At 40.3% G+C, this 13311-nt stretch overlaps 1 protein-coding gene across 3 annotated transcripts in view; it reads left to right on the top strand.

Annotated features, from left to right (window-relative positions):
- Window positions 1-13311, top strand: part of LOC134535912 (sialin-like) — a 45917-nt gene that overhangs the window by 17629 nt on the left and 14977 nt on the right. For all 3 annotated transcript variants that reach the window (XM_063375309.1, XM_063375299.1, XM_063375291.1), the window contains exons 5-6: window positions 5001-5221; window positions 6510-6662. In XM_063375309.1, the coding sequence (XP_063231379.1) occupies window positions 5001-5221; window positions 6510-6662 (374 nt within the window). The remainder of the gene's footprint in view (window positions 1-5000; window positions 5222-6509; window positions 6663-13311) is intronic.

Genomic DNA, 13311 nt, shown 5'->3' with positions numbered 1-13311 from the left:
AATATAAATAGGAATAAAAACCTTGGCTTTAGATATTGCAGTTAAAAAAATTTTTTTAGCTGTACTTTTAATTTTCATATTTATAATTTTCTTCAATATTTGTAGGATTATTTTGTGTACACATTTTAAGTATCTTACCATCAAATATTGAAGCATTTGTTGAACGTGATTGTGCTTAATATATGTTTATTAGTAGTGACAATAAAGATTAAATCCACTACTTTTTAATAACGAAATTTACGTTTCTATAACACCACAAAACTTTGGCTCTAGTGATCAGTTGACAATGGAGCAGTAACGGAATAAACAGGTGGGGTAAACGGGAGCAACCAGAGTAAACCCACCAGCTCACAACTCAAGGAACGTCCGCCACGTTTCCCACTAGTGAAAAACCTAGGTGTGACCCCGTCAGGAACCAAACTTGGATCACCATGGTGTACACAAGGTGTACACTTGCTGGACAGAGGTGATTGTGGCATTAGGGCGCCCACCTAGTCCAAGGTGCATTTGTGTTAGTGATTTGTAATGATAAATGCGACACTTGCTGGGGCTTCTACTGTGGTATTCTCTCTAAGCGAAATGCTGTGGACTGGCATGCAGTCTTCTTGTCGTGCATAGGACAACTATGACATTTGAGTGTATCTTTAACATTAAATGACAAAGAAATGAAGGTAAAAGTTGTGAAGTGCAAGTCCCTTAAGTGCTTTAAAAAATATGAACACTGTATTTTGCACCTACCAAAACGAAAAGGTTGTCATGGGGACTGTCGACAGAAGTGAAAACTTAAAACATTGTTTTTAAAAATGTAATATGACATCATTTCTACATCAAATGTATGTAAGAAAATGATAGCATGGGGATTATTTTCTAAAATGCATGAATAATAAATTATGTGAAAATGAATGGAATTAACAAAATCTTGTGTGAAGTGTAGGAAATATATAATGTTAGAAAAGAGAGTAAGGGTTTTGTATAAAAAATTATTTGACTATAGTTTAAAACTAAAATCCATGTATTACTTAATATTGTTTTTCATGCACAACTTATTATACTAATAAATGAAATCATTAATCTCTCTGTAATTTTTTTTTATATCTACCATATAACCCTTCCTATGTAACTGAAAATCATTTTCTGGTTATTCCATTCACTACATGTGAAATTTAACGTAACCTATCATGTTATCAAGTCTTTCAAGAAGCAATAGATTTTATATAACAAGTTGCTTTGTAGAGTTCTCCGATTATCTATTGCGTCAGACAGCTTGTAATTTATCAGTGATAGACGTTTGCTCAATATCACCATTTAAATGACATATTACAGATAGAAATGTACTATCTAAACTAAATGATAAGACCCTAACTACACATTTTAATTTAATTGCACAAAGTCGGCCATGACATCCCCATGTTTCATTTCTAAAAATTCTTATGAAGTGGTATTCAATTAATAATTTGAAAAGAGAATGTTTTGTTTTAAGTGGAAATTGTAATATAAAATAATCATTTATTTTTGTGTCAAAGTTAATACCTTTGAAAACACTAAAAAACCACATAAAATAAATGAAAGGATAAAAATAATTTATGACACAGGAAACTTAAGTGCCATTCTCTGTACAAGTGATTTTTGATCAATTATAAAACAGTTGTGAGCTTGGCTGACAACAATGTACGTTGAGATAAAGGCCATTAAAATCCATGTACACTTCTCTTTGTGGGTAACTGATGACCCAGGGCATCCTAATTGCAATTTTACTGTGCAGGATATTATAGGAGAAGCATTTCAAGCATGTAGTTAATATCACAAAGTCCGACCTTTAGGCCCTGTGGTACTAGCTTCTGGCTGGTGGACTTAAGGTCCTTGGTTCAATTCCCAGCCAAGTTGGGGATTTTTCACTGGGGAAATATTTCCTTCTCTGGTTCCAGACTAAGTGTCCTGTTGCCCCTTCACCTTCAAACTGTGGTAACTGAGGCAATGGCCACGTAATAATCTGCCTAGTATGCTCAGGGATGTTAGAAAGTGGCCTTGAATATTTTGGTACAGATGTCACTAAAAGTTAGCATCTCAAATAAAAAAAATTGGTACTCATACAATTGAATAAATGCTATACAATGTTTTTTGTAAACAGAGTATATTATGGTGCCTAAATATGATACAGATTATAGACAGGTTAAGGAGAAGTTTCACACTTATAAACAAATAATGACACAATATGGAGGGGTTAACTATTTTTATTTTATTTTGTTGGCAAACAAATTTGAATTGGAACTATCAAACAGAACTTACCTATATTATAGAACCTACCTGCATTATAAATTGAAGTTTAAAAAAATAATAACTATAACCAATTTTGAAATTGTTAATTGTAATTAATGAAATTTATTATTGATGATAGAGAAAAGGAACTATTTGTACCAATGCAATGCTGGGTTGGTACATGGAATGTTACCCTGAAAGTTAGTTCGTCTGAAACCACTGAGTGTGCTCCAGTCATGCCATTGCCACCTCCCAATGACAGTGGCTGAGGGTGACCAGCACTCCAGCTCATCTGGTAACCAGCCCCCAAGCAGGCACGTACTTCAGCATGGTTTGGAGACCAGGGTGTGAAGTCTCGTCGCAGTAGGCTTGCTCCTTCCGAGGCCTGATGATTGCTCCTGTGTCTCTGAGCAGGCATGTACTTCAGCATGGTTTGGAGACCAGGGTGTGAAGTCTCGTCGCAGTAGGCTTGCTCCTTCCGAGGCCTGATGATTGCTCCTGTGTCTCTGAGCAGGCATGTACTTCAGCATGGTTTGGAGACCAGGGTGTGAAGTCTCGTCGCAGTAGGCTTGCTACCCGCTACCTGATGATTGCTCCTGTGCCTCTGAGCAGGCATGTACTTCAGCATGGTTTGGAGACCAGGGTGTGAAGTCTCGTCGCAGTAGGCCTGCTACCCGAGGCCTGATGATTGCTCCTGTGTCTCTGAGCAGACATGTACTTCAGCATGGTTTGGTGGTTTGGAGACCAGGGTGTGAAGTCTCGTCGCAGTAGGCTTGCAACCCGAGGCCTGATGATTGTTCCTGTGTCTCGTCACAGTAGGCTTGCTACCCGAGGCCTGATGATTGCTCCTGTGCATCCGAACAGGCATATACTTCAGCATGGTTTGGAGACCAGGGTGTGAAGTCTCGTCGCAGTAGGCTTGTTACCCGAGGCCTGATGATTGCTCCTGTGCATCCGAGCAGGCATGTACTTCAGCATGGTTTGGAGACCAGGGTGTGAAGTCTCGTCGCAGTAGGCTTGCTCCTTCCCGAGGCCTGACAATTGCTCCTGTGCATCAGAGCAGGCACGTACTTCAGCATGGTTTTGAGACCGGGGTGTGAAGTCTCGTCGCAGTAGGCCTGATGATTGCTCCTGTGCCTCCGAGCAGGCACGTACTTCAGCATGGTTTGGAGACCAGGGTGTGAAGTCTCGTCGCAGTAGGCTTGCTCCTTCCGAGGCCTGACGATTGCTCCTGTGCATCAGAGCAGGCACGTACTTCAGCATGGTTTTGAGACCGGGGTGTGAAGTCTCGTCGCAGTAGGCCTGATGATTGCTCCTGTGCCTCCGAGCAGGCACGTACTTCAGCATGGTTTGGAGACCGGGGTGTGAAGTCTCGTCGCAGTAGGCCTGATGATTGCTCCTGTGCCTCCGAGCAGGCACGTACTTCAGCATGGTTTGGAGACCGGGGTGTGAAGTCTCGTCACAGTAGGCCTGATGATTGCTCCTGTGCCTCCGAGCAGCACGTACTTCAGCATGTTTTGGAGACCGGGGTGTGAAGTCTCGTCGCAGTAGGCGTGATGATTGCTCCTGTGCCTCCGAGCAGGCACGTACTTCAGCATGGTTTGGAGACCGGGGTGTGAAGTCTCGTCGCAGTAGGCCTGATGATTGCTCCTGTGCCTCCGAGCAGGCACGTACTTCAGCATGGTTTGGAGACCGGGGTGTGAAGTCTCGTCGCAGTAGGCTTGCTACCCGAGGCCTGATGATTGCTCCTGTGTCTCTGAGCAGGCATGTACTTCAGCATGGTTTGGAGACCAGGGTGTGAAGTCTCGTCGCAGTAGGCTTGCTACCCGAGGCCTGATGATTGTTCCTGTGTCTCGTCACAGTAGGCTTGCTACCCGAGGCCTGATGATTGCTCCTGTGTCTCTGAGCAGGCATGTACTTCAGCATGGTTTGGAGACCAGGGTGTGAAGTCTCGTCGCAGTAGGCTTGCTACCCGAGGCCTGATGATTGTTCCTGTGTCTCGTCACAGTAGGCTTGTTACCCGAGGCCTGATGATTGCTCCTGTGCCTCCGAGCAGGCATGTACTTCAGCATGGTTTGGAGACCAGGGTGTGAAGTCTCGTCGCAGTAGGCTTGCTCCTTCCGAGGCCTGACGATTGCTCCTGTGCATCAGAGCAGGCACGTACTCCAGCATGGTTTTGAGACCGGGGTGTGAAGTCTCGTCACAGTAGGCCTGATGATTGCTCCTGTGCCTCCGAGCAGGCACGTACTTCAGCATGGTTTGGAGACTAGGGTGTGAAGTCTCGTCGCAGTAGGCCTGATGATTGCTCCTGTGCCTCCGAGTAGGCACGTACTTCAGCATGGTTTGGAGACCAGGGTGTGAAGTCTCGTCGCAGTAGGCCTGATGATTGCTCCTGTGCCTCCGAGCAGGCACGTACTTCAGCATGGTTTGGAGACCGGGGTGTGAAGTCTCGTCGCAGTAGGCCTGATGATTGCTCCAGTGCCTTCGAGCAGGCACGTACTTCAGCATGGTTTGGAGACCGGGGTGTGAAGTCTCGTCGCAGTAGGCCTGATGATTGCTCCTGTGCCTCCGAGCAGGCACGTACTTCAGCATGGTTTGGAGACCGGGGTGTGAAGTCTCGTCGCAGTAGGCGTGATGATTGCTCCTGTGCCTCCGAGCAGGCACGTACTTCAGCATGGTTTGGAGACCGGGGTGTGAAGTCTCGTCGCAGTAGGCCTGACGATTGCTTCTGTGCCTCCGAGCAGGCACGTACTTCAGCACGGTGGTGGCCATGATCTGCGCGGGAGTTCTGTCCAACTACTCGTGGCGGTTGGTGTTCTACGTGTTCGGCTCGAGTGCCATCGTGTGGGCGGGGCTGTGCTTGTGGCTGGCCCACGACTCGCCGGCGCAGCACCCAACCCTCTCCCAGGAGGAGTTCCTCTTCATCACCAAGCAGGCGGAGGAGGGCGACGACAAGGACCACAGGGTGAGCCAGCAGCGGACCCAGCAAGGGGCGAGTCACCTGCAAGTTCTGGTTGTCAGGGTTAACCTCCCAGTTAAATGGCAAGTCCAAAATTTAGAAAAAAAAAAACTTTTCTGTTGTCTTAAAAAGGTTTAAAAATATATATTATGCACAGTACAGTTTTATTTTTGATACCACTCCAGTTTTTTTAGATGTAGAATTTTCAGGGAGGGTAAAGGGGAGGGGGCATTGCCCCTCATCGCCCGTCCCATAGGACCACCACTGGGGTGAGCACAGTCCATGCTTGCCTCCGCGTGAGGTAAATTGATTATGAATGACTCCAAGTTATGTACACAGATGCGAGTGCCTATTACTATTAATAAAGGGATTTTCCTTTAAATATATTTCAATATTTCTCTTTCACATATAGTTAGATGCGTCACAAATTTTCTGCCCAGACCTTTACTGGACGTTATTTTTGAGCTGTAAAAGCTCATGCAAGTGATCATAACTATGAACCCTTCTGTAACTTTTTATCTTTATTACATAGTGTTTAGAAAACATGTTGAGAAAATTTGAGACAAAGCAATAAGTGCAAGACAGCTATAGTGGTTCATTTAAAGGAAAAGTTCACACAAAAAGAAAATGAAATAACCAAATGACATGTGGGACTGGGTTTCAAATAGTGATGGAAAAATAAAAACTTAAGAAATTTCAGTTGGTTAATTTGCAACTTTTATTTTTATTTTTAGTGTCAACAATGAAGATCAACTGTCTCCTTACCCAGTGCCATTTTAATTTGTGACAGAACGTAACTACAAGAAACAAATCATTACTGTAAAACCACAATTCTCATATAACATAGCAGTTGAAATGTATAACTTTTGAATTGAGATTTGAATGTGTGAACTTACTTTGCAGGTAAAAACAGGCAAGTAGGCCAAACAGATTGTGCTTTAGTTTTGACCAGACACATGTAACTGAATTTACATTCACTCATGTTGGGTGGGGGGTTGTGAGAAGAGAGAGAGAGAAAAAAGCCAGCACTTAAAAACATAATTGGAATTTTTCTTGAAAAAAAAATGTAGTGTGTAATTGAAGGAATAACATAATATCTGCCTACCATAATTAATTAACTAACAATATTCTAAATGTAAACATATGGTGAATTAAAAAAACATAAAAGTTACATCTTTCCAGTTATTCAAACTTGAAGATACTGTGTTGCAGAGTTAGTATGATGTTCATGTACTTATCATTTCCTGCAGATCCTCCAACTGAAGACTTAAAACAATTTTTTTATTTGTTTCAGAGACTGAATCCAGTACCCTGGGTGGCAATCTTAACCTCCATGCCAGTATGGGCACAGATCTTAATGCAGTGCAGCGGAGGATATCTTTCGTACACCCTGATGTCTGAAATGCCTTCTTATATGAAAAATATCCTACATTTTAACATTCAAAATGTAAGTGTTAACTTGTGTTTTTTTTAGTGTGTCCAGAAAATTATTAAACTAGTAAATGTGTATGGTTATAGTTCAAAATAAAACTGATTCACAATAAAATAGGGCCATGCATTTTTTGCGAAAAGATTTAGAAACTAGCTGAGAGTTAAAACACTGTAGCATCACTTATGTTTCGTGATAGGTTGAGTTTCTTCCATGTGCATGTTTACTGTTATCACACGAATCACAGCCATTCAGCTTGAAAGCAAACACGTGGTCGAATAAGGTAATTGTTTTCTTGCAGACGGTCACCAAATACACGGAAGAAACCGCATACCTCATTGCAGTCTAATGAGAGTTCAGATTTCTTTTGCGAAAAATGCGTGGGCCAACTAATTAACAAACCTTAAAGCATCATCAGAGCTTTCGAGAGAAACTAAAGACCGGGGGCAAATAACTTTTTGCTGCCCCCTCCACATAATTTAATGTACAATTTTTCAAAACCCGACAATTAAAAAAATATCTTAAGACTAAACATTACAGTGGCCATAACTGTGAACATGAACTGTGCATTGACATTGTCCAGGGCTACGCCCTCATGAGCCTAATGTGCTGCCACCGCCTTCCTGACCCACGATCTCCCCGGCTCTATCTATATGTGCGTGAGCAGTGTGATATGTGCCGGCCCGGAGGAGGATGCTAGGGATTACCGCCCGGAGCAGTGCGACATTCCCATAAGTATGTTTAAATATAACTTTTTAATTTGTTCTTTACTTCCCAAGGGGTCCATTTCTTTTAAGCTACAATGAACATTTTATTAAATAACATCTTTAATTATACTTGACTGCAGCCGTTCATCCTAGTGGGCCCTCGTTTAGGAGTAATTGAGGGGAGAAGTTTCACATGACAAGTGTGTTCTATTAAGATAATATTGATTTTGGAAGCTGCGTTGTAGCCCAGCAGCTAAGGTACCCTACTATTACGCTGCAGAGTGCGGGTTTGATTCCCACTGCCAATTACTTTTTAAATATTTTTTTTTCAAATTTTTTTCCGAATTAATTAAATCTTTATTCACATTCGTATGATGCAGTTTAAAATTAGTTGTAACTTCTTTTTTCCCACTGAAAACTATATTACCACTCAACCACATTTGAGCTACTCCAATTTGTTTTTTTTTCTTCCCACATTGTTTTTTCATTAATACTGTTTAAAAATAATATTAAAAAACCTACAGTTAAATTATAGAAAACTTTACTTATCTGTACAGTACAATTTTTATTGACAATTTTATTCTTGGCCAGGAGGTTTACAATTTTTCGGGTGATAATTGTCGTAACAAAATTTAAAACATAATGCTTTCTCGCACCATGGACAGAATATAAAAGCTACCTTACTACACTAGCATGTACTTTTTAATACAATCAAAGGAAACATACTTTGCATTTTAAATACTGGTTTGTCATCACAGAAATTGGATCTGTATCAAGCGTATCGAAACATAAAATTAAAAGCTGGAGCACTCAAAATCCAGTGAATAATAGAATGCATTTTGATTGCATTGCCTTTACTCTGAAATAATTCAGGAACATTTTGAAAGTTTTTAATAATGTTTTTAACTTGCTGGAAAAAATAAACGTCGCTTGGCTGACACATTGGGGTGCATTTGGTGGAATCACTTTTATGGTGCAAGAAGGTTTTCCTTCTTCATTGAAAAATACTTCGTCGTTCAATGTATTATCGACCTAAGCACTCCACGAGTCTATGAGTAATAAAAAAATTAATTTTCCTGATGTATAGTTTTATTACAAACTCTAAAAAATTGTTGATATGATTCTTTTGTTCGTTTCCCCGATTTGTAGCAAGTGACGACATTCTGGTACTCCATCTCTAAATGTTCAACTTCTTTTGCAACCCTCGGATCAAATTTATTACCGTTATTACAAACTGCTTGCATAAATAAGAAAATGTGCAGTAGCAGTTCTCCAGAAAATTTCAAAGCGTATTGCGCTGTATACGAATAAGTGGTTTTGGCCAACTTTCCTTTCTATACAAGTTCTATCTTTGTTCCTTACAATTCCAGTGAGCGATTACGATTGTACGTGGATTCATACACACATCCGATTTGGTCAGTGTTAATAATCAATTTAGGATTTTATCCTCCCATCACTAACATTGTTTGTATGTGGAATCGTTCTGCTGCTTCGAAAGTTTCTTTGAGCAATGCCTTATCAGTTTTACTAAGAAATTTTGTTATTTTCCTCTGTCGGATTATCGTATTTAATCGCATAATGTCCGCCATCGCATAATGTCCGCACATTTCTTTTTAAATACTTGAAATTGAATTTTTTAAAATCCGCATAAAGTCCGCACCAGACAAAGCAACCTTGGCCACCACTGAGAGGCACAGTAACGGGATGGAAAATTACAGACGCTGTCAACAATGCTTTGACTTTGAGTTGTTCATTTCTCCGGAGCGGTCGCTGAGAGGGTTTGTAGCGTGGTGAAACCGTCCGGACTCAGAAACTCGCACTCTACTGCGCAGCTGCCTGCGACGTCACGCGAGTTGCAAGGGGATGGGCTATATATCGCACAAGCCAGTACACATCAACTCACACTACGTCACAAAGTAGGGGAGGTAGCGGAGAAGTGGTGGGGGTACATACGCACGGTTTTTTTATACACAGTGGGCAAGGGACAGGGAGGGAGGTTCGCCGACGCCGGCTAATGCAGAGATTAGACATCTGCCCCGTGCCGTCAGTGGCCATCTCAATGAAAGATTAAAAAATATCTTTTCACGCAAAGCGTTTATTTTGTGTAGGCTGGCTGCGGCTTCTGAACGTAAGAGCGCACACGCGAGTGAGAGAAAAAAAAAAAGAGTGGCGTCTTCCACTAATCGCCGGCACCCAATTATCTCGACACCTGTCACATTTCTCACGTCCGCTGCGGAGGGTTGCCAGTCACCAGCGCTCTGCTAGTAAACTAATTATGAGAGAACAATTTTTTTACTCTACACAAAACGTAAAATTTTGAGGAAAAATTTTTTTTTCGGACTTCACCTCATAATGTCCGCACCCCATTTTTTTTGGTCAAAAATGTAGCCAAATTACTGCGGACATTATGCGAGTAAATACGGTATGTGCTTCTTTTTAAAAATTTTCGCCCACGTAATACTGTCATGAACAAAATTTTTCTAATAAATATGGTAATGCTGAAGAAGCCATCGCCCATTGCTGAAGCGTACGCATTGTCAATTGTTTGCAGCAAATGCGATATTCCTTGAACCTAGAATGTTTTGCAGTCTGTCAGCAGCTGCTTATCATATTTTGATCTTTCTTGTTTCCATTTATTTAAATATTCTTTTCTTTTTTAATGAGAAGAACCACTTGCTTGAAGTTTTAAAGAATATTTTGGATGGGCTTCAGCAAATGCGACTGCTTTGGCCTTGTATGATAACGGTATGTATTCCATAGAAGGTGCCTGATAATCAGCAGGGTTGAAGGAATCATGCATTTCTTCATCATTCATAACACATTGTAATGAATATAATTATTATTATATTGCATTAAATTCACATGTGAAAACTGCTTAAATATTTTAAAAAACATTAAACATATGCATAAATACAAACACAATTTATAATAACAACTCATGTCGTCATATACACCCTCTTCATCAGTTTCGTCATTCAAAATTACATCTTCATCGTTAACATTAATACATTCATTCATCAAAGGAATAGTTTCCTCAGCGATCCGTTCCCCCATCGCTATGAATTCTGTGCTTGTAAAATCAGGAGGGTTATCGGAAATTAAATATTTCCCTCTATAAATCGACATGCCATAACCAGTTTGCGTTGTTAGTTCATCAAATTTTTCCTTTCCTTCTTTGTGGCTTCCGCTGGTCGATGGAATCGTGTTGTCACACATTTTAAATATCAATATATATATATATACACACACATACACACACACACACACAATAACTCACAAACAATGAACGCAAAGGAATAAAGTGTTTCGCAGTTCATCGAAGGAAAGACACTGACAGAACTGACTTGTCATCAATTTCGGCAAGTCTAGCTACGAGTTTTATCCCTACCACTGAAAAGTGTCTCCCCTTCAACAAATACCCATCTCTTTTCCTCTTTTTGTGCTAGATAGATAGATAGATAGAGAGAGAGAGTGAGAGTGTGTTTGTGTGCGTCTGTGTATGAAGTGGGAAAGAACATTGAAACTCTGCGTCGAAAACTTAGGAGCGTCAATATGCCTGACCCGTTTATACCTTCCTTATTGTTCTGTTCCGTCGTTCCTGTTCCTGAAAGCCATTCATTTTTAACTAAACCTATCTGGAATTTTTTAACGATAATTTTTAAATTTATATTGCAGTGTTAATAATGCTGATGAAAATTCAAACAAAAAAAAAAGGGATTATAAGGAAGTAAACAGGATTGAGTGGTAATATAGTTTTCATCAAAAAAAATTATATCCAATTTTTACTGCATTGTATGGATATAAATAAAGATCTAAGCAATTCGAAAAAAAAAACTGAAAAAAAAATAAAATAAAAAAAATGCAGTGGGAATCACTTTCAAAATCGATGTTATCTAAATAGTACACACTTGTCACTGGAAACTTCTCCCCTCGATTACTCCTAAACAAGGGTCCACCAGGATGAACGTCTGCAGGGTGTTAAACTTGGGACCCAACTCGACAAATCTATATAGGTCTGGTAAAAAGTCGATCCCGACGGTGGAGACCTCCCCTTGTCAGAGACTCCTGAGCAGCGCTATTAATTGCAAACTTTATAAATTCAAATAAAGTTATTGTAAAGGGGTTTTGAACATAGCTTATTTTGTTTTAAATTTTAATTACATGAAGTCTTTCAATTTGTAAGTTTCGTAACGTAAGCGGCACGGATCTAGTAACTTATAACGGTCATCAGCGAGGCGGGAATAAACCTGGTCAGCGGCCATTTTCTGATATCCGTACCCAATCTTCAACCATCTCCGCCCGAGGTACGAAGTGTCTGCATCCCTGTGACTTAATCGCCTGTCATCACTTCTGTTTCATCACTTAAATATTTTAAAAAGAGGTTTTGAAAGTACAGCGTGAGTAACTGACCACAACCATAAAGTAGATTCGTAGAGCGAGGTGTTTTTACAGTTGTAACGAGAAAAGTGTAAGTAATTGTGCAGCAGTAACACCTCCCCCCCTTAATTTTATTTATTTTTTTCTACCCCTTGGTGGCAAATCATTATTTCCAATACCTTGCCCTTTCACAAAACTAGCATGCAGAAAAACTTGTGCCAGGTTGGAGTAATATATAAGTAGTACTTTAATACACCAATTCTCTGAGGCATTCTTTTCATGAACCTAACACAGGAAAGTTTCCATAATTCAAAGATGGATGCAGCAATACATACCATCTTGGGGAAATGTGGCTGCAGTGTTCATCATGAAATGTTGCAGTTACAAGAATGGGAAATAAATACCACGAGAAAACGATATTGTTGGCTTCATGATAGACATGTTGGCTCCGTGATAGACACATGAAGATGGCCTCCTAGTACGTTGTTAATTCTCGGTCATTTACAACTCCCGAAGAGGGAAAGTTAACTCAACACTGCTGAAGATATTAGGATCATGTTGACAGTGCGCACACAAATCTTAGCTAGTCTCCCCCACCCCCCTCATGACCCTTCATCCAACATGTCACTTGCCGGGCATACTGATGGCAGGCGGAAAGTAACAAAACGGCATATGAAACCAAACCAGACGGAGACTGGAGATATGAAGCAGTGTCATGTCATGGTATCCCCCTCTGGTTTAAAGTGAGACAAATGTGACTGCTGAGATGAGCTACTCGAAGGGTCGGAGAAAACAGTTTTCTGACACTGTAACAGGGTGGTTAAAAATATGGAACGGCCAAGCCAAGAAATGTGCAATGCCATTGTATTTATGTCCAGCTTCAGAAAATAACAAACTAACAATCTAAATTTAAGCCCGGATAACCCGAAAACTGGATAATCCAGGACCGAATAATCAAGAGTTTACTGTATTACCGAGAAATACTTTTATGAGCACTTTTTTGGTGTAACATCTTGGCTCTCTGTATAAGGTATTTGCAAGGGATAGAAATGTGTAATCACGGTGCTGCCACCTGTGGCATATGGTGCAAACTAAAATTCACAGAGCAAAAGAAACATTTGATAGTATTAACTGTTTAGTGAATTTTAATCGGATGGGCAGTAATTTAGTAAAATTCCTTTTCGAAAATCAGGTATTATTGAAGTCTTTTTTTTATTTTCCGAATGATTCAATATTTGACGTAGCTGCTCTGGCAGAAATTTTAGCGGTGGGTGCAGAAACTATATGTGATTTGTGTCAAGAAATGTAGTTAAAAACACAATATTTGTATATTTTTGATGCTCAGCATCATTTTTTTAAAAGAATACTACGTTAAAATTTGTATCAGAGTTTCATTTTACAAGTTTCTGTGCAAAATGAGAATATATAAATTGCTTGTTACCGAGGTTAGATGTTATGTCATAAGAATACTCTGTAAAATAGAGAAGGGCAATCAATGTCTTGCAGTGCCACATGAGCAAAAACAAGGAAATTTAAGTTTTCATTCAAACCCATTAATTTTTTTATTCTTAAAATAAAAGGTG

Source organism: Bacillus rossius, chromosome 1 (genome assembly GCF_032445375.1).
Source record: "Bacillus rossius redtenbacheri isolate Brsri chromosome 1, Brsri_v3, whole genome shotgun sequence".
NCBI lineage: Eukaryota > Metazoa > Arthropoda > Insecta > Phasmatodea > Bacillidae > Bacillus > Bacillus rossius.
This window is presented reverse-complemented; position numbering and strand designations above follow the sequence as displayed.